The sequence below is a fragment of the Callionymus lyra genome, chromosome 4 (genome assembly GCF_982586985.1).
Source record: "Callionymus lyra chromosome 4, fCalLyr1.hap1.1, whole genome shotgun sequence".
NCBI lineage: Eukaryota > Metazoa > Chordata > Actinopteri > Syngnathiformes > Callionymidae > Callionymus > Callionymus lyra.
Genome location: NC_141821.1, coordinates 22915080 through 22937972, shown reverse-complemented (window position 1 = coordinate 22937972; position 22893 = coordinate 22915080). Strand labels below are relative to the sequence as shown.

At 38.1% G+C, this 22893-nt stretch overlaps 2 protein-coding genes across 3 annotated transcripts in view; both read right to left on the bottom strand.

The window, feature by feature from the left end:
* thnsl1 (threonine synthase like 1) overlaps nt 1–22893 on the bottom strand; it is a 258025-nt gene that overhangs the window by 153859 nt on the left and 81273 nt on the right. The window lies entirely within an intron of this gene.
* The window catches only part of gpr158a (G protein-coupled receptor 158a), a 78963-nt gene continuing 66624 nt past the window's right edge, over nt 10555–22893 (bottom strand). Inside the window, exons 9-12 of one of the 2 annotated variants that reach the window (XM_087789238.1) lie at nt 19967–20072; nt 18693–18839; nt 18512–18595; nt 10555–18129 (exon numbers count right to left, since the gene is read on the bottom strand). In XM_087789238.1, the coding sequence (XP_087645364.1) occupies nt 16282–18129; nt 18512–18595; nt 18693–18839; nt 19967–20072 (2185 nt within the window). In that variant the 3' untranslated portion in view covers nt 10555–16281. The remainder of the gene's footprint in view (nt 18130–18511; nt 18596–18692; nt 18840–19966; nt 20073–22893) is intronic. The other variant, XM_087789239.1, reaches the window with a different exon arrangement.

The window sequence follows — 22893 nt, the reverse complement described above, 5'->3', positions numbered from 1 at the left end:
CGGTGCATCAAGTTGCAGTTACATCATCCTGGAATTAATGGAAATAATCATTGGGGTTTGAAGCAAGTGTAGAATTATTTTCCAATGAAACGATTACTGTGGATGGAGTAACCCTGCATTTTTTTCTAAAAGTATTTTTTAACTTTTACACATTTTCTAAATGCTATGTGTCACGGTGCAGAACGGAGAAACCCAGGCACAGAGGTCATTTGCATAGACTTGGTTTTATTCCGTGGGGAAGGCAGAGGCGTAGTCAAACAGTCCATTAATCGGCAACGAAAGGCAATAGCAAGGGTATGGCAAACTCGGCGTCGAGGGGCAGAAACAGGTCGAAAAACACCACAGGCAGGAATGAGTCTTGGTTGGAACAAGGTAAGAGACAGGGTAGGAGCAGGAATACTTCGAGGCAGGATACAGATACTAGAAAAAGGTGACGACAAGACAAAGACGTGACAGAGAGTGGGGGCTTAAGAAGACAGGGGAGCAATCAGCAGCAGCTGGGGGCGGGACTAACGAGACACGGCTGGGAACAATTACTACTCAGACAGGGGGAAGTAAGACTAGCACAGACACAGAAGGGAGCTGATTTCACAATAAAACCGGAAACACAAGGAGGAACAAGTAGACTCATGACACTATGTACCTGCAGGAAGTGTAAAAGAACATTTAACTGTGTTTGGAGACAACAAGGTATGAATCTGTACTCCTATTCAACTCTACTTACCAACATGTATATATTCAAACATGTTTCAGTAAATGTAGTGCTTATAATGCAATATCAAAATATATATTTTCTTTTGCAATAGGTCATTGATCCACAGTGAAGGAGTTGAAATATCACCAGGTGAACTTGTGCCTCTATTCCCCATCTACTGTAAAAAAGATTCCACTTCATGTAGTATCTTTGTGTTTAAAGTATCTTTACAAGCTGTAAAAATTTGATCATGTTTATATTAACTCTTTTGGTACGGAAAGAAAAAAATAAACACAAATTGGACTATTTGGATTAAAGCTTCTACATGGTTACTGTCATTTTGGAGTGGATTTACTGCTACTTGCAACACTTGTAATTCCTGCCTTGATAGTAGAAAGAAGTAAAACTATTCATGGGACTCTTTTATGGTGTTGATTAATTTAGACAATTCAAAAACAAAACAGTCAGTCCAGAGTGAAAAGTTAGCTGGAGTTAATTGTCCTAAATGGTTTTCTGCCAATTTGAATTATTAGACTTTAGACTCTCCTTTATTGTCTTCGCACATAAAACACAGCAGTGAAACTGGCAACGAAATTTCGTTGCTTGGCAACCGTTAAAAAACACAGCAGAGTGAATGTATATACAGTATATAAGTAAAGATGTAAATATTAATAAGTTAAAAATAGTGCAATATGTTATAAATGGAATAAATACATAATATTTTAAATAGTGCATAGCTCAAGTCATATTTCATTCAGCAGTCTGATGGCCAGAGGGAAGAAGCTGTTTCTAAATCTTTCTGTTCTGCAGCGGATGATGCGGAACCTTCTGCCAGACGCCAGGAGAGAGAACAGTCCATAGAGGGGGTGGGTGGGGTCGGACAGAATTCTGTGGGCTCTGTTCAGACAGTGTGATTTTGCAACGTCCTGGATGGGGGGGGGGGAGTGGTGTCCCGCAGTCCTCACCACTCTCTGCAGAGACTTCCAGTCGGAGGCTGCTGGGCTTTCTTCACCAGGGAGGTGGTGTGATGTGTCCAGCTGAGGTCCTGAATGAGACCCACAACTGTTGTGTCATCTGCATATTTCAGGATTTGGTTAGTATTGTTCCTGGGACGTCAGTCATCTGGGTGAACAGCAGCGGGCTCAAGACACAGCCCTGTGGGGAGCCGGCGCTCACAGAGATGACTCCTGAGGTGTTATTGACTGGGTTCTGTTGGTAAGGAAGTCCAGTTGCACAGGGGGGTGTAGGCCCGTTTTGCTAGGCTGATGACCCAGTTCAGATTCCTCGGTGACCTGAGTGCTACAGCCTATAGCGTTTTTCTGGACCAGGGTCACAAAGTGCTTAAACAATTGTGCACAGAACTTCCTGTCATCAACAAATTCTCCCCCCCTGTGTGCTCACATTTCCTTCCAAGTTCTGAAATTCTTCCCTCTATGGTCACTCCAGACGTGAAGTGGTCGTCCAAGCTCGCCAAAAAGAAGAGGTTCAAGACAGTTTCTGTACAGTTGTTTTAAGAAGTGGAGAATAATCACGATTCTGCTAAACCTTCCATCCATTGCACTATGCAAGACTAGTTTCCATCGATGTGCCGCATGTAGTTTATACATTGTATAGAGTAAACCTCCCTTTGTACTGCTGTTTTCCCTGGACTTGACACAAGAACCATCGACTCTGCTAGTCCCCAAGATGTCGTCTCTGTACATGTTTCTCTCATATAACTGTCCATTAAGCATAACTTAACCGACATGGGGATGCTCATATATATCAACTTGTATGGTAAAAGCTGATTCAGCTCGTTCTTCGTCAAAAAGTTTTCCAATTTGACTAATGGGGCTGGAGTTTGTAATGTCGTGGATGTCTTTTCTAGGAGAGCTGTCCAAGGTGCTGAAGTTAGGTAAACGGTGTTGTGACTGTTGTTTCAACACTGTCTTCTCCTGGTGCTTTGTTCTTCATTGTTTTCAGGTGTTCAGAATCAAACTGAGTGATGAGAGAATACCAACACACAGGAGAAAAGAAACTGAAGTGCAAAATAAAACACAATGACATGAACATAATATGACATGCTTAAAAAAATTATCTTAAACGAGAATTGGTTTATTTTATTGATATGTTCAGGTTAAACATCTATGCTAAAAGCTAAACAAAACATAATAATGACTGAATTTAGTTATTTTTAAAAACGAAACTCAAAATGTCAACATACAAATATTTAATTCAATAATTGAATAAAAACAAATGTAACCCTTTAATAGACAAATGATTGAATAGAAGTATTACAATTCTTTAAAAAAAATCAATTTATATACACACATTTTAAATGTTAAAGTCAATATTCCGATTGCGTTGCTATTCATCCATATTATCCGCCAGTAGATGTCAGTGTTGTCACTGGTTACTTTTGTTGAACTATGGAATATAAACGACATATTGGTTACGTTAAACATTTACCGTAAACCATTCAGACGACATTAAGTTTCTATCCATCTAGAGACTGACAAATTAAGTATTGGCCTTGAATGTAATCTGAAGTCTAAACAAAAGGGCAGAAAAGTTTAAATTTAAGAAATAAGGCCAAGCTAAATATGCAAGAATTAATATTTTATCGTTTTTGAATAACTTTCCCCCACAAATTTGATATGAAATAGCTTTTTTTTCCTAAATATTTTTTTGTTATATTCACTTAAATCTTTTTACCCCTTGTTGTCTCTGGGTCGTTCGCCTTGATCCAGTGACAACACAAGGGATACCACAAACATATTTGTTTTTGGGCCTTCGGGTCATCTTGACCCTCAAATAACACAAGGTTTAAGGGGCAATAAACAAATGACAAAGGTTCTTCAAATCCTGCTGACTGAATTTATCCCATTGATTGTATTGATTCATACACCTTTAATTTTATGAATGTAAAAAAGGGGCAAAATGGATTAAATTTCACAGAGAAAGAATGTATTTGAGTTTTTCATCAAATCTATTTCTCCCCTTTTTCACCTTCAAACTCTGTATAAAGAAACTTATGTTTCACAAAACCGATGAAACATTCATATACATTGTATTAAGACATACAGTATATTAAAAAAATAATACAGTAATATAATATACTAAATATAAATAATAATACAAAAAATAGGATGAAATAAACACGATAACGAATAAAATTAATATAAATATATGAACAACAATACATTCTAGGACACATGCTCACACTACAGAAAACGGTTGGGAGAGGGAGTTATAAACACTAAATAAAACATTATTTTATTAAATGAATTAAACTGACAACAGTGGGCAGGAAGTGTCCTCGCCTCACTTCAGAGTCTTCTACACTTTTTGCCACATGTAGCTCCATGAAAGCGTCTGTTATGTCTCCACGGTGTGATTCATACATTTCCAGCAGCAACAAAAGCGCGTGAGCGACTATCGGCGTGTGATAGTCACCTTGTGGAATTGCAATAATTGAGCGTTTGAGAGCGTTGACGTCAAAAAGAGAAGATCAAAAAGCCTTGAATGAGAAAATTCTCAGGTGCTGCCGTGGATGTGACATGACTCACCGTCACCTTGGCCTTGAGCCTTGTCACGGTGCGCACAGACGACTTTGTGAGAACAACACACAGGATCACAAAAGAAAAATGTATGGACTACATGAGTATATCTTCTCATAAGAAAAATACAACGATCAAAAAAATGTATAGACTATAATTATTTTTTTAATATAAAATTGATGTTTTATTTTGCCGTCTGACTCCATCTAAGCGACCCACTTGATGTCAAAATAACACAAATAAATTGACCATTTATAAATGTTTACAATGGCCAACTAACATAACTTGTTTAATTTTTTTTTTTTCAAGAACTTATTTCTCCTCCTTCCTTCTTTTTATTTTTAGGGAATTGGTTTCATATTTTGGAGTTTTTAAATTTTATATTAGACAATTAATTTTTTTATTGATTTTTATTTTAAATTGTAAAATATAAATGAAACGCATGTTTTTTCTTACTTTCCTAGAATATTTGTACAAAAATAAATCAACTCAAATCATATACAATCAGGACTAAAGCTTATTTAAGAATGTTAAGTTTACCTTCATATTAAATTCTTTATTTTCCCTTTTTTCTAATACTAATAGATTAAATGTGGGTGATTTAAACAAGACAAAAATAATAAAATTCATAACATTTGAGCAAACTCTACATATTTGGTTAGCATTGATGGAACTTAATTGGTCGACCTTTGTTTAAGACTTATCAGACAACCGTCATCCAGGCAGCGATGGTACACTTGAGGACACTAGCTGATATCTGGACATGTGTGGACTCTCTTGTCCTCCACACAGCGGAAATCCTGTCAGGCAGCTTCTCTCTAAAAAAAAAAAAATGTTTTCTTGGCACACGGGAGACGAGGGCATCCCTAATTGGAAGAGATGTCACAGTTTCCCGACAGCTAATAACAGCAATGTGAAGCCAGAGTGTGTGTGTGTGTGTGTGTGTGTGTGGGGGGGGGGGGGTGGACTTCCTGTCACACATACCCAGGTCATGTGATCTAAAATCCGAGCGCAGAGATAATTGCGGTAAAGCTGCGCTGGACCTCCATGCTTGGTATCGTTTGATGTGAATGAAAGTTTGTGGCTCATACATGTATAATGATGGAAAAGAAAGGTCCACTGATTAAAGTCATCTCTAGTTTCAGTAATTCTAATAGCAGCATCGATTGTCAATATGTGTTGGACATTAGCTCCATGTGGTATCTTCCCGGGGTCACATGTCAGTCATATAATACAGACGAGGAAACTGAAGCTTGATGGATGTTCTTCTCTTTTGGCACTGACCCACTGTTTCCCATTGAATTTCTTTTTTAATCTTTATTTTTATTATTCAATATTATAATCGAAACACCCTTCCTCCACCCTACAAAAAAGACAAAGATATATTAATATTAATAGTTACAATAACAGTAATATATTTATATAAATATATATATATAAAAGTACTAGACCACAAAACAGAAAACAAACATACAAAATTAAATGATCTAAACTGTGGAATTTTAAAATATGAAATGTTTGATTTCTTGTAGCCACCATTTAAGATAAGGAGGGCAAGAGATTACCGTTTCAATTAAATCATTTTTTGAGCGAGAACCAAAGGGAAGGCAGCCATCCTCTACTTTACTCCTCGTAGATGAACGTTGTCTCTGTGGACCCCAAATATAGCAAGCATAGGATCAGGAATAAGAACATGCCATGTTCATGGACTACAGGGACCAGTCGCCCTGACATGAAATGTTTCAGTGTCTTTTGCTGCCACACCAGACAAGGACTACGAAGCCTCTCATGCATCCTCCACCAGGCTCCTCTATGTGGATTACTCTTCGGTACAGAATTCCATGACCTCTTTCAAAAAAACTCTCCAAGTTCATCAACTTCTTTCATTTGACAGGAAGCCGAAAGTCAAGTTGAGGAAACGGCTCATGGACTCTTGCACCATCAGATCTGGTACCCCACAAGGCTATGTTCTCTCTCCCCTGATCTTCTCCCTGTACACCACAACTCATCCCCCTGTCCAACTCCCCAAGTTTGTGGACGACACCACTCTGATCGGACTTATCTCAAACGGAGACGAGTCCATCTACAGATCAGAGGTGGATCGACTGGTGACTTGTTGCAGTGAGATCAACCCAGCTCAGGAGACAGTGGAGATGATCTTGGACTTTCGGAGAGTTCCAGACAACCCAAACTGTCAGTTTATCCATCAGCTGGGTACCATCTTCACTGGAGATCTGAAGATGAACATCAATCTCATCGTGAAGGAGCCTTAGTAGTGGATTTACTGTGTCAAAAGTTCCAACTTTCATTGATTTTGCTGGTGCAGTTTTACACTGCCATTGTGGAGTCCATCATTACCTCCTCCATCACCGTGTGGTTCTCTGCTGCAACAGCTACAGATATTGTATAAAAGAGGGCAAATCAGGCTCCCATGTGTGTCAATCAGAGTGCTGCATTAACACTCTTTGAAACATCAAAGAGTGTACAATGGATACAGTTATATGAGCAGCACTGCGTAATATTAAACACATTTATATCTAGAACAGGGTAATTATAGGGCTATGGAAATACATCACCATTGCCACATACTTCACTTTCATCTTGATTTACTAAACAAGAGGAAGTTCCATGTTTTATCTTTCTAACTTTTAAAAAGGTCCTTACAGTACTTCTAATAGAATGAAAACTTGGTCAAAGATGCGTAGTAAGAATCATCATAATAATTAAAGCTACATAATAGTAATTGTCTGATGAAACAGTGTCGATTATTTTCAGATGGCGGTCTCTGCACTATTTTCTACTACTTTGTTGTGAACAACTGTTCTAATGAAACATCACATCATTTTTAAACTGATGGCGCCACCTACTGACCGCCAAACAACATGACACTGTTTCATGAAGCTTCATCAACAAAATACTACTAGATAATCTACACTTTGAGTCATGACTGTTTAAAACATAAACAATCATCACAGAAAATATAAAACATTTGTCAAAATGTTATGTTGTGCTGCTTTAACGTCTGGCACTCAGACGCAGTAGAAATGAAGCCTTGAAGAAGGGTCTCTGTGGACGCTATTGTTTGCTGATGATAAAGTGAATGTATTTAAAATGGAGTTGGTGAGAAGAAGAATGAACAACAGAATACATGAGTGTGAGGCAGATAGGAAAGTGAAGACGCCAGGATAGGATGTTATTAAAACAATGACTTTGCTTTAACGATTTAATGTGTAATGAAAGGGTGGGACATGATTTTTTTTTAGACATATTGATATCGCAAAAAAAACTTTTAGCACAGCTGTGAGCTGACTTTCAATAGTTCCTAACAGATGAGAAGTTTGAAATCTTCTCAGTTGAACTCTCTTTTCACAAAGCAGACCTTTAAGCTGCATCACTTTTAGTAAGCATGGCTCTCAGGGAACATTTCCAACTCATAAACTCGCTTTGAACAGTTTCTAGTAGTCGGTGTTTGCTGTTGTCTCAGCTGACCTGGTTTTTAATCACGCACCACCTGGCCTACTTACTTACACTCGTAATTGTATTCAGATGCTGAATCGCTGCTATGTAAATGTGGAGGTCCGGGGGTGGCGTGGGCTGGATGAGTCATGAACATCACCGGGGCCTTCTCCTCTGTTCATAATGATGATGATGATGGTGACGCTGTGTGGGAGTCCAGACGAACACGAGGCTTTCGGAGGAGGTGGGGGCAGGAACTTTGAACATCTCAGTTGTGGATGTCAGACTGAAAAACTTCTCCTGAACAGCATCTTGTTAAACTTTCTCCGAACGATGTTTCTGCTGCTGACAGTGATGAACGACTTAGTTTTGTTCTTCATTTGCTTTAAAGGTCAGTGTCTTTAATGATTCATCAGTCGTCTGACCTGCTGTTCTGTTGCTTAACATGTTGTGAATCTCGTCTTGTCTCCTTAAGAGGTGACGCTTCCAATTAATGACCTCATTCAAGGGGTCAAAACACATTAATTAATCTAATCTAATTTTAAAATATAACATCAAACTCGGTGGGGGCCTGCTTTAGACCTTGGCTCCTGCAAGGCTCAAGATAATCTGTTGTCTATAATATCACATAAATAATCGGTTTTGTTATAACAGCCAGAGCTGTGAGACATATTGGGTGTTAAAATACATACATTATGGTATAATGTATATACAATATACAATATAACAAACAAACAAATGTCAAGTGTAGTATTATCACTACTGATAGTTAAATCTGGTTTAAAAAATATATATATTTATATGTTGTAGTACTAGCGTCTTGGTAAAAAAAAAGAAAACAAAAAAAAAAGTTTATTTTTATATTGACATTGAGATTAAAATAGTCATTTTGAAAATCACTTTAATTAAATCACTAAAATTAACTTATTATTTTGAATATTTAAACAAGTATGTTCATTCTTGAAACCTAAAAATAAAATACACATATTAACTAAAATGATGAACAATGATGAATTGATGCTTTAAATGTCCAAAGGCTCCAAAACGATATCTCAAATAGGAAATGAAACACAAGTTGAAGTTCGCTATAAAAAAAAGTTTATCAATACACACTTAACTAAGAACAAAAGTAAGAGTAACTAGAGAGCTCGATCATGACGAGGCCTTCACTGAAATCAGGAAACTTCTGGACAAACATGTGAACATTGCTGGACAAACCTTCAGGGGAATTCAGGTGCAGCTGTGAGTCCGAGCAACACACTTGGAAATCCTGGGTGAAGCTCAAGAGAAAATAAATTTATATGAATAAAAAAGGTAACATACTAGTCTGTGAATAAATGAGACTTTCCTAATTTCCTTATTTAGCAATGATCTCTAACAGGATCATGTTACCACTCCTCAGGCTCAGGGGGCGGCACACATATGATTCTAACCATAAAAGGTTTATGTGGCTTCGCGATACTTATTTGTCATGACCTTTAGAAACAGAGGAGAGAAAGTTTGATAGTGTTCTTTATTTATGAATGTAAAATAACGTTTGTTCGTAAAGTTCTGACCACATGACAAATACCAAACCAATTTTTTTCTATGAAAGTTTGAAGGCTCAGTAAAAGTTGTTTGTCCACACATCTCCCACTCCCTCCTTAGTGAGTCATGAGTTCCCCACAACACTCACCCCCACGAGTGCCTTCCCCCCCCTCCGTCCATCCCAGAAAGACAGATGAGTCAGCGCCCGGCGACGATTTATCAAGGTACTCTTGCGACCCCCCCCTGCCCTCCATCCTCATCCTCCTCCCTCTTCATCTTTGTTCCCACATTCAGCTGCCACACGACTGCACCGTGATTCATGCCCCGCTTTAGGTGCTGTCGTGCTGGAGGTTGAAGCCACCGTAGACTCTGGTGTCCAGCTGTGATTCTCCCGTGGACTGGTCAAACGACTGTTGTACCTTATACTGGTGAACCTTTTAAATGCATGATCATTTCCTTCCAACCTAGATCAAGTGTTACATTTTTATTTTAAAAAGAATACATAAAATATCTTCTAGAAAGAAACTAAAATAGTCCAAACTATTACTTGTGGTAATAAATAATGAAGATTAATATCAGGGTTCATGTTATATAATTGTCATTTTAGATTTTCCACATCACACTACTGTACACTGAAAGTATAATAGGACTGCTGTCCTCTGTCACATCGACTGCTTTCGTTTGTTATATCATAAGTACATTTAGCAATATCTCCAGTTTCAATGCGTTCACCTTCCTATCACTCTTGACTTTTTTTCTTGTCGTCCTAGCTAGCTGCACCTAGCTAATAGTTGGCAGGTGTTTTTTTTTAAATAAAAGGTCAACATTGGGATCTTAGTGTTGCCACTTTAAATTGCAACATCGTGGCACTTTCACTTAACTGAAGTGATTCATGTGTCGTACTAAAAGTTGTCTGACTTTCAGGTGAGACACGATTATTACGTTTTATGACAGGGGGTTCTGTGGGCCTGACTTTGAACCGTTACCAGCATTCTGAACAGCCAGATTGTGTCACCAACACTTGAGATTCTCAGAAGTCTTCAACAATAATTACAACAAAATTAGAAAATAACAATGTTTTCTTTTACCGGGTCTGCAGCCAACATTCGATACCATCGTTTATCTCTGACTTACTGCTGAGCTTCGATCGATTTGGGGGCCACTAGAAGCCATAAAAGCATTTCAGGACAGTCGCCAAGATGAGCATATCCCAAAGTGAATGTGACACACAAGGCTTTTAAGGACTCCGCATTCATCCTCGTCTGCCCGAGGAAGAGGCCAGTTGAGGTGATAGTTTCCAGGCGGTGATGCTTCACGGGTTGAAATCCAAGACACAGATTTTTGTTTTTGTATAAATATTTATTGCAGAGGAGGTATCTTTTATGTACATGCTATCACAATATAACACAATATAAATCTACCAAATATATTGATGCTATAAGCTTGTTGTAGAGCATAACAAGCACGTAATACAGTGTGTTAGAGACAGAATCACTCACTATACGACTCGTAACAGTCCATTTAATCTTTTTTTTTTTAATTCTATCAAGGGCAGTGAAACATTGGTCCTACTAATTTCTTGAATTCATGCAGAAGCCACAAAGATTTACGACGTTACAGCATTGAATAGTAGTACTAGCAGGAGTAAGAGTTGTAGTCGCCGTCGGAGTTTGGTCATCGGAGTGGGTTTCAAAGTAAAAGCTGCGAGGCGACAGGGCACACTGTGATTGACATCTGATTGGTGGACATGAAGCTACTGGACAGAGTTTTAGGCAAGATGCAGCGAGGACAACTGGTCAGATAGACATTCACTGATCCATCAAGGTTACGTTGAAACATCCAGAGAAACAGACATTAGACTCACAGTTCCATACAGACATCAGAACGAACAGATGGATGCTACAGTTAGCTATTTTGAGGATTCACCATCAAAACTAACAAATTCAATACCCTACAGTCATTTTGTTCCTCCATGCCTCAGACTCGGATTCAAGGGTGCCTGCTTAAACAACCATAGGAATGTTTACATTATGGAATTACCTGCTTCAAAAGTGACAGAGCGACAAATCCATGTCCCTTAACGAACTTAAATGATTATCAAAAATATGTTAGTGAGCACCTTCACATTCTAATGATCGGTTTTTAAGCCTGTTGGTCCTATTGTTGTCATTATTCTTCAATGAAACGAAGGTACAAAACCATAACACTCATGGTAATGGTTCAAAAATTGGATTCATCCGTACACGTTTTGGAGATTCCCTCGCTTACAAAACTGTAGAATAATGAATCAATAAATGTGTCTTGAGCTAATGCTGGTTAGCAAAATCTCTACCACTTTGTCAAATAGCCCTGTTATGCTAACATTTCCTTAAATCAATTGACCATCCATGTAATCCTGCTTGTGAGAACTAAACATTTAAAACCGGATGTATTAAAAATGGAGAGGCAAAAACTACACATCCAACAAATTGTCACAAATTTACAAATTGGCAAATATTGGCACAAAATAAGACCAGATGACCAGTGCAGCATAAGTAATGATCACAAATTCTCTCTACTATAAATATAGAACATTTGCAGATCTTTCTAAACCTCCTGGGACACAAGCTTAAGTCTATTTTCTTATTTCATCTGTGCTAAAGAGTACTACTATTGTATAATAATAATATAATGGAGCTGAAGGGAAAATATAAGGTACATTTTATGCTATAATAAATACCAGAACTTGTAGAAATTCGATCTTTGTATTACTGTGCAGCAGGAAAATGAAAAGACTGATAGATTTCCTGGTGAATCAAAAGAGAACCATTAGGGTTAAATAACAGGAACGGGGAAAAATACAGTTCCGCCTATTACAAGCAATTTAGCATTTCAAACATATTCTCATGTCACTGTGGCGTGGTTTAAACTATGAATCCAATACTGTTGGCCCTTTTGATCTGAGTATGTTGGTTGCATTTTAGACTCCCTTACTGTTATCCTGAACTGAATTCTGTTTTTTTTATATATATATATATTATATTATCTTTTATTTTATATTATCTTATTTATATGCAAATAATTTCAGAAGATTATCGCTTATATCGTCATTGAAAGAAGGACTAAATATCTTTTTTCCTCTTCATCTCTATTTGATATGACTTCAATTAAAAAATTGGATGGCGTTTACAAGAAACTCGTAAGTGAGAGTGTAAATTGACACAAATCATATTATGCAATAACCAATCCGGAAAATCTACATTTTTTGCAATCCTTTCCAGGAGAAGGTGAAGGGCTCACTTGACATATTCATAGTCATGCATTTCAAAGAAGACTGTTGATTGGTCAACTGTGCAAAAATGAAAACAAATGTTTAGTGTAAACTGTCACTCTGGGCAGTGCTGCAATTGACTGTGGCAGTGATTTAGAGTCCTAATACACAAAGAGGGTTCATTTTCTTTTCTGTAATGCCATGTTGTCTTAAACATGGGGATGGAATTTCCGATGCGATGGGAGCTTCCATCCCTTCCCAGTGCAACGTGATGAATGACGTCCAACATCGGGTTCATAAATATCATGGAGATTTTTCAAAACATTACAATCAATCCACGCACGCTGGCAGCTTCTCTCAGACGATATTCCCGCGGGAGCTCATAAAGTAGAGGTTATGACAAATCCACGCTGTAAGGCAAACACTCTGCACTTGAAATATATCACTTGAACCCCACAGGTCACAGGGGGCAATTTCTCTGCAGGCATAAATCATATTAATTGTCCAGCTTTGGCATTTTGAACAATAATTAAGCCAGAATAACTCCAATTAGTAATTTGCAGATCGAGATTAAGTAACCACGCTACTTATTATAACGACTCCGGCAGGGCTGCAATTTTATTTTCAACAGCAATTACACGCAATTACAATCACTGACAACAAGCAGTGAAACCATGTACTCCAGCTGTTCTCAAAGTCCCATAAATGCTTTAATAGACTCCCTTACATGATGTCAATTATCTCAGATTTTTTTCGTTAAAGTCCCGGGATCCAGGCTTGTGATGAATATTTAGACATTTTGATACAAAACACTAAACAAATAAAAACCCTCAAAAGGTTTAGTCATATCGTCGTCTGATAACCACACCGCTAAGCCTAATTCTAAAATCATTAGCATAATTAATTAAGACGGCTTTAGCCTGAAACAAGCATGCATCACGCTACTTGTTAACATTCAACACAGATATTCAAGAAAATAAAGGTAAGATATCGTCTTCTAAAGGACTGAGGGTTATTTTGGGTTTGACATTGTGCGCACCAAATAAAATCAACATATAGACTTTTTAAATAAATGTTTGGGATTGTTTGTAGCTTTGTTTGTAGCGATGTTCCAGGCTAAACTGGACATTAATGCGTCTGCTTGAGTCATAACTGGATGTTGTCCGCACGAACCATCTGTCTTATGTCACTTTGATGTGCACTGACTGTTCTCAGAATACTTAAAAAAGAACATACCAGGCCAGGTGGTATTTATAAACAGCATCTTTCTTAAAAAGAAACCGGCTGAAACGACACTTTGATTCATTTTGTCAAAACGTGACAACATTTTTTAAAACTATTTAGCCATCTAAAAAAAAATCTATTTTGGTTAGCTGTAAGCTAATACTGCATCAAGTTAAATAATATAATCATACTAATGGATACACATAAATGAAGGTGCAATTTATCGTGTTGAGGGAGCTTGACCTTGAGGGGGACCAGAGAAAGGGGGAATTTCAATCCCTTCTTACAGGTCTGAGGTTGAGTGATAGGTAAATAAGCCTATTTTACACATCCATCCACATTTTAAATGCCAATGAGACATGAGCTACATTGGCATTTGTCACTTGGCGGCATGTGGTTTTACGCAGTTATAGCTATGACCAACTAGATCTTCAATTTCTCACTCATGTCAAAATCTGTCATGGGTTCATAGGGTTATGGGTTAATTTATACAGTGGGATGTACACAACAAATCTATTACTTTGACCTGTCATACAGTATGTGCAATGGGCAGCGCAATACGGGTTAGAAAATGAACCAGATGTCAATAAAACCAGCTAATTTAATGTTCTGAAGATCATTTGGTTTAATTAATATATTCTGCCGCAAGTCTTGCACTGATGTCAAACAAAATCGGCAAAAGCTGTCTTCATTTTGTCAGCTAAGAAAAGTAAGACCCTTTTGGAGCAGGGATCTGTTGGGTGCCGTTTATAAGGTTATGTTTATGTTTTAGAGTTAGAAGCGATTTTATACTTTACTTAACAAATTCAATCAATCTTTGCAAAGGCTTCTCAAACTTCCACAGACAGAGATCAGGAAAAGTACAATTTAATCCTATTTAACTGGTCTGTCCCAGCAATATTGTTGAAATGTAAAGTGTAAATATGAATCCTTTAATTACTATGACATGGACATTAGACAACATTTTGCATGGGTTACATGCAGGGTTGCAGTAGAAGCAAGTGTTATAGGACAGCAGTGGTTACTGTAGTTTAAAGATTGGGGAAGTTAGGCAAAATAAAGGTCATCAGGTCATCATTGGCTATAACTAGGCTACGGTCAACTTAAGGTTAGGGACTTGCTGTGGCAAACCCTGATATGAAACTAAGTACATTTTTTGTTGGGTTAGGGTTAGGGTAAGGGTCAATATATCCTTAAAAAAAGAGATTGATTCTGAATTTTCCTGTTGTTGACCTTACCAACTTCAGTTTTTCTCTTTTCTCAGCATACATAATTCCTGTGAAAAGTTTAACATTTTTGTTCAAAGATAAAGCTTCAACAATTCAAATATTGCGTTAAAAATGTCATGCAGCATGATCCAAAAAGGTTATTGTAGATTATTTGTTGGTGAGAACAATGTCAAAACAGAATTGAATCATTTAAGTTAAAATTGGGAATAATCATTCCCCAATCTCTCTATTTGTTGTGGCGTGATGGATTTAGGAATGATCACAATCCTTTGCTCTGACCTGAGGCTACTCACAGTCGTTGCATGGTAAGAGCTGGGTGACACACTACACACCAAACTAACACAAAGAACCATGCCGGACTGATGAATAAAAGCAAGCGCAGAAATGCATCAAGCATTTGAGTATTTTCATCACCCGTTTTTTAAAGAGTGGATAGACATTATTGACAATTTGGCTCCCGTCTCTTCTTTTGTCACCCTCAATCTTCATGAAAACTGGCCAAAAGAGGCTTCTTAAAAAGTAAAATAAAGCAACATCATACACTTGTCAACACACTGACTGCTCAGGTTGATTTTCTAGTAAGGACCAGTGACTCTCATTACCTGGCTGAGCATGCTGTATATAGTTCACCTTCACAAATTGTCGTCGAAGAGCCCACCTGCTTCATCGTCCGACTGATACAAGACTAGGCTAGTAAGTTAGGCACATACAGTACATCTCTGCAGACTTGGAAGCATTTAAACCTACCAAGGACTACAAGTAGTGTGACCAGATAAAGGAAAACATGACGTTTGGTCGGTGTGATATCAGGTTAAGACACCATGCCTTGAGGTTAATAAAGAGGGAAAGAGGAGGGACAGTCGCTCCGGCTAGATGAATTCGGGTAAAGTGCTTTAGACTGAATCTCAAGTTTTTACCTCTCTGTGAGGTTGAAACATATACTTGTATCTTAACTTCATGATATTCCACTTTTTCAGCTGTTCCTTTTATTCTTTGGCTTTCACTTTGCTTAGTACTAACCTCTTATCTTGTTGTATCGCCTTCAACAACATGATCAATGCAGAAACTAACAAAAACAATTGCAACACAAAATCGTTATGAGGTGAGAAAGCAGAATAAGAAGTTGCATACTTTTGTAAGTTTAAGATTTACCTTAAGGATTTCCCCGCAATAATCTGGAATGCTTGAGATGATATTTCTTTCTTAGATACGTAAAATGAAGATCTCATAAAGAAAGGCAACTTGTGCATCAGATTTTCTTACAAGTCACCTTACTAGTAGTCAAATGTAATCTTTAACAATTTAAATGAAAATAATTGTAAATATTTAACTATCATTGTAGTAGTCCATTAAGGCTGGGTGTCACGCCTTTTTGCTCGATGTGCCATCATCAAAGTCCCAAGGACAAACATCTGCCTTTTTTGCAGCACTTGCTGAAGCAGCTTTGGGATTCGGACTGCTCTCCTTCACTGCAGAAGGACTTTTGTCTGTTTCTTTCTTATCCGACACTTCCTCAAAATCCCATGGACAGATTTCCATTGGCTTTGCTTTAGCTGCCCCGACATTGGCAGCCTTCCGTTTCTCTATCACTGGTACATCATCGTGACACTTTACATCCCAGGGACACACCTCCGCCAGTTTCTCTTGAGTATGTTTCTCTGTAGATTTACTCTTATCCTTTGCCTTTGTTTTGCTTTTCTCATCCTGTTGGACTTTTTCTTTTTCAAATGTTCTTGTTGTTGAGGTGCCCTTTTTTTTGGAAGGTGACTCCTTGGAAGGGGAGGGCGTCGTACCTGAAGTTGGGGATACGGCAGTGCATTCATAGTCCCAGGGACAAACATCAACTTTTGTCAAAGGTGGCTGTAGTGATGCTCCAATTTTGGAAGGATCTGAAAGGGCACCCCTGCTTTGTCCATCAACTGGTGAGGTTCCCTTTGTCTGCTTTGTTATTTTTGGTGAACAGGAAAGTTCATTATTCTTTTTAGGCTCCTCGAAGTCCCAAGGACAAACGTCTTCCTTAGCAACTTTGGAGGTTTCTGCCTTCGAATGAGGTTGATGGATCTTTACTGGTTGTACAGACTGAGTTGGTGATTGTTGGTTAAACGTATCAAGTTGACTGGTCATGCTTTCACTTGTATCCTTGTGTGGACAAACATCTGTCCGAGAAGCAGAGGTTTTCTGATTTTCCTTTGAATGTCTTACGCTGGATGGTGAATGATCTTTCTGTTTTGACTGTTGCGACTTCCTTTCCTTAGTATTATTACCCCCATGAATGGTTGTTGATTCATTTGGTGCGATGGAAACATGCTTTTGGACCTTGTTTTCAGATGGTGTAGGAACATCCTCAACTTCCCATGGACAAACTTCTGAAAGATCATAGAAATCTTTCCCCTTGACCGGATCAAAGGGGACAGGAGGTTGGCTAACGTTTACAGCCTGTTTCACAACTCTCCCTTTCGGTGCACTTTGTTTGGGCTCGGCTGGCTGACTAATGCACATCTTAGGTTGTGATTCCGTTTCTGTGTCTGCATTTGGCTTTGGGTCTCTGCTCTTTGGCTGACTCTTTTTATTGCTTTCCTCTGCATTCTTTCCTGTTAAACCCAGGGTCTTCTCCTTGGCACTGGCAATAACACTTAAAGACTTCTGTAGCATGGAGGCCCGAGGGTGAAGTGGTTTCTTATCAGCAGTCAGGTTATGGGCACTGGCTGACTTGCACACCAAGGGGACAGATTCTGTAGACTCACTCGGGACGTTCACATTTTCACTGGATGTTTTCTTGACCAATTTCTTCCCCATCAGAGTCTCCATGAGAGATCCCTCAGCAGAAGTTACCTCCATCTTATCTGTTGTGGAGCCATTTGAGTCTTCGCTTTGATCTCGAACGTGATCATAGCTACTGTGGGACTTCTTAAGGGAGAAAACCTTGTTCTTTATCGGTTCTTCCTTTGCTGGCTTTGCTTGGTGGGCTTGATCGAAAGGATTCTTTTTCAACATACAGATGCTGTTGCGATTGCTTCCATGTTCTCCGGCGTCCTTGTCTTCGCGGCTGCATTGTCGATGCACAGACTCTGGAATCTCAGTGATGCGTCTCATGAGGGATCGACCCAGTCCTTTTTTGGAGCTCCTCTTCTTTTGGAGATGGGGATTGTTGGCCAACATCTTCTTCCTCTTGTATATCTCTAATTGGGAGTACAGTTTCTTTAACTCCTCCTGGAATAAGAGAAGCACAGACGTAAAAGGCTAGTTAAATCTTTACGAAACACTTTTTTTTGTTTTAAAGGGATTTTCAAATAGTATGTTTACAAAAAGCAGACAATCTACTGCACAGAAATCATGCAGTACAACAGTTGTCGACCAAAGCACTAAAAAGTACCACATGCAATCTGGAAAAAAAAATCAAAGACATGACACTCTCAAACAGGATTTTCTCAATGTTAGCTCTGAAACAGCCTCTAAGCCTAATTTTGTCTCTATGCCCAACGGATGTGTGGATCTCAAGCAGCAGAGTGACATGACGGCTCCTCCTCTTAGAGTCCCAAAGTGGGAAAGAGACTTCTTCAGCTCTAACAGACAAACAGAAATCTCTGCTCACATTGGTACGTTTTTCCCAAAGACTGTTGCAAGACCTTACGCCACAGCCATTAATAGAACTGAGATGGCCCATTTCGTCTGGTGTCTGCAATAAAAAACTGCCATGGCTCAGTACATGTGGATGATCAAAAACCAGGATTAACATGACCATAGAAGGTGAGCAAAGGGGAAACATCTCCTACCCGAATATCCTCTGGATCCAGACTATGCTCGCTCCACGCCGACGTTATGCTGCTGTTGAGATAAGATCCAGAGCGACCCATGTCAAGCTCATCTTCGTAGGCCTCAGATGCTATGTCGTCCCTCATGTGTGTCCCGGCAAACAGGAACTGGTATGGACACAAATAAGGTTAAGATATGAGAATACCTTCAGTGAATTGGCGCATAATTATACAAAAGGGCTACTTAAAAATAAGGCATGAGTTTGTTGGACAGAGAGTCGAAATATACTAAGGTGAAAGTGCAATATCTCAATTGGTAGTAGTGCCATTCTGTCTGCTGTATCCCCTATGTCAAATCTAAAAGTACATAGTAGCACATTTAAACTATGACAAATTAACAGTAACCATTGCTCAAGGTAGTGTGTAAACCTTTAGCAACTAGACATACACTTGCAAAGGCACTATGTTGTCTTTTTAATCTCTGTTATATAGGTTCTTTGATTATGAGTGATTATCGATCTGTCTGTCTCAAAATGTCCGGATTCTATTTTGATGAAATCATGAAAAAGTACACAATCGTACAAGAAACGGATTTTAAAACTTTGGATTGTTCTGGAATTCCACTTGGATCCAGGAAGGTTTTGAAGGATTCCTCACTCATATGTTTACTTGCCTTATTCTGCTATTTAAAAGAACTGTGGTGAAAAGTGTGCTGTTACTGTTTATCAATGGATAATCTTTTTTTTACTGTTGCTAAGGGTTCTGGGTCGAAATAATTTTCTTTAGAGGAAATATGAACTTGTGTAAGTATAAGTTTCAATATTTTAATTTTGTTCATTCATTTTCCTTCCCTGCATAGCCCTTGAAAATGTTGTTTCTAATTAGTTTACACACCATAGCTTTATATTAATTTGAATGAATTAATGTATACATTAATTAATTTGAATTTGAATTTGAATAATTGTTTGTAGTTTGTAGGCCAAATAAAAAGAATGGCAGACCTTTACGTACAAATATGCTCATAGATTTACTCCTGTTTCATGAAAAAGACTTGTTGTATGTTATTCCAACCGTAATTGTCGGATTAAAGAAAAAGATTCAGAAATTGTAAGATAAAGAAAAGGTAACCAAGAGGTTTAAAACATGTTCGATTATGGAACCTAACAAGATATTTTCATCTCTATCCGTTAATACATGAGACAACTAAAAATGCCACAAATGTGCCACTTCTAGTGTCGCTGCACACTTTTACTTAGTTGTCTCGTCGTGACTGAAAGAGGTGCGTTGAAACATACCTTAGGAATAAGAAGCAGACCCAGAGTGACAGTGACAGTCAGGTGGGTGTGCGTGAAGAAAAGCAGCAGCATCCAGTCCGGATGAAGCTCAGGAGCAAGTGTGAACCTGTCAGGAGTGAAACAAAAACACTGAAGAAAACGCTGGGGTGCAGTCTGAGACCGAAAGGCAATATTATATCAAGCTGGTTTGGTATATTTAAAATGCTATTGGCAACAAAGATCCCTATAAAGGAATTAACTGAATTATTGGCCACTGGTTAATTCCACGGCAAACATAGACCCTCCACTCTCACACACTCCACAGAAGAGCCAATTGCTTGTTAAACAATTCAAGTAAAATCTGTTTGAGAGTTGTGTGAATTCAGAAACAAGTGGTTATGCGTCGCTCAGACTGATGTCCATGTTTAACTTAAATGAGTCATTTTGGGTGAACTATCACTTAAAATCCAGTACATCTGGGGAAGATTATGATAATAACACACAGACAAAGTAGTTGAATCTTTCACAGTGTTGGTACTGTCTACTTGTGTCGTGTACATGAGGTTGTTTTTTTTGTAATAAATGACACGTCGATGAAAAAAGGCGGGTAGATGGATAGCGTGGTTGTTTCAAAAGCATTGCAAGCCAGTTAAATGTGGACACCATAAACAAATGTTCCTTTTGCTTCTTAACTGATAACACACCAGCTCATCTTCACTGGAATCTATTCATGGATTTGTCTTGTGTGATGAATAGATTCATCCTTGAAATCTTGACACTCAGCAGATAAAGTGTATTTATTCCACGGTCATATATTTTTTCATTTTGTCTGTTGCTTCTAGGACGTGGACTTAATGTCTTTGCAGAGATGTATCCATGTAGGAGTCAGTTCCTTTGATCTTATGAAGCACTACTTGGACAATCCTTTTTGCCAACAAGAACACATCTTTCTTGTTGACAATAACAGGTGCAGTGACCTGAGTTTTGTAACAAGGTTGGTCTTCAGTCCACGTTCATGCTTGATCGACAGCAGTTGTTGGAAACAAGATAATTATGGATAAACAACACCGTGAGAGGAATCTCTTTGTAAAAGATGATGTTCTCTTTTTCTACCCGTCTGCTGTTTGGATCATGAATATTGTTTAGTTAAATGTAATGTTTGTTTCATTTTTATTATTAATTATTAATTGTTTATTTATATGGTATTTTATTGTGATGTCTCTTATTTTACTTTATGTATTGTGTTCGATTTTATGAATCTATTTTATGAATTATTATTTCATTTTTATATTCTGTAATGCCAGAACAACAAATTCCAGTGTTGTGTTTACAACACTAAAAGTTTTCTGTTTTTGATTCCACCATTAAATATCTAGAGGTATCTTAGCTTTTTTGAGTGAAGACTTTTAAGCTGGACTTACAAGAAAGTTTGGGTAGTGAGTAAAAGGGAACAGTTCACGTTACAGGGAAGGCTTTAAATAATATACACGACTTGGTTAAAGTCTAGGCAAGACTTGCTATGTATGATCTGGTCAGAGTCCTTGGAGATAAGAAGACCACAATAGACAATCTAAGAAATACTTTTTAGATGGACTAACAAGACCAGGTCACAGACTAGGCAAGACTTGGACTAAGATACAAATGCTCTTTTAAGGTTAAACAGACTGAAAAGACCAGGTCACAGTCTATAAAAATCTGATCTGGTTAGTACATTTCAAAAGTCTTTCTCAGACTTTGACTCGGTCATAGTCATGGGACAACTATTTAAGTCAGCCAGCAATTACCTTTTTTGCAAGCTAATGAAAACAGGTAACTTATATCACAAGAACAAAACAGTGAAATAGAACAATGCTTAAAACACAGAAAAAACATAAACAATCTCACAAAAAACAAGTAAAATATCAAAATGAGACTACATGCTTATTTCAAGACAATGTCCCAATTCCTAACATTTTGAACTGACTTTTTCAACACGACGCCATGACATCGCATCCTCATCTTTAGGAATTTATGGAAATTCTTGCTGTCTAGTTGTGAGTTTTCCTGAGCACCACAGGTTGTCTATAAAAGATACCCTTTTTATATCAGCCAGCCATGTGGCCCCACAAATTGTGGTACTCTTTTTGTAGGGCAGGGACGTTCGATCCATTTGTCCGGGACTATTAAAATAGACTTAATCCCCACACATAATGCCACTATCATTATAATCTTAACCTTTGTGTTACCTCAAGGTCAAGGTGACTCGGTTAGCCCGAGGTCGTTCACGTTGACCCAAAGGCAACACAAGGGATACCACAAACACAAGGGTTAATCAGGTTTATATCATCTAGTTGGTGTCAAACTTGTCCAGAGAAAGGCCGAGATAGTACGGGTTTTGTTCCAACTAGTCTATCACACATGAGTTAAAGGGCACCTAATGTGAAAACCCAACTCTCCTGTCTTATTCACATGTTCAAAAAGTCGTCCTCTTCAAAATGCAGTAGGTCATTCATCATGACGTTGCTCCGTTTTAAAGTTATTACTTAATAAAGTTATCTCCCGTCTGAAATATCGCCAAACGAGATTGCAGTTTGGATTATACATTCTGACATCACTCTGGCGGAGGTGTCCTCTCCTAGAAGCCCTTAATCGGTAAAGTACCTACATGTTAATCGTGAAACAACATAAATATTTAAGTAAACAAGGTGAGTTATTTCTGCCTTTAGGTGTTTTTGTAATGTGTACATTAAGCAGCAAACCTTATTTTTATTATTCATTTTTAATGTACAAAACAGGAGTTTTAGTGCTGAGGTTAAATTTACGTGAGTCCTTGAATGCAACTTGTGTTTTTGTGACCAATCAGAGCAGAGTGGGCGTGGTTGCTTGGATGAGACTTCTTCTCAGCAAAAACAGCGCTTTTTAAGTGGGTGGGTTTAAGTCTATTTTCTAATGTAAATATCTTTATTAAA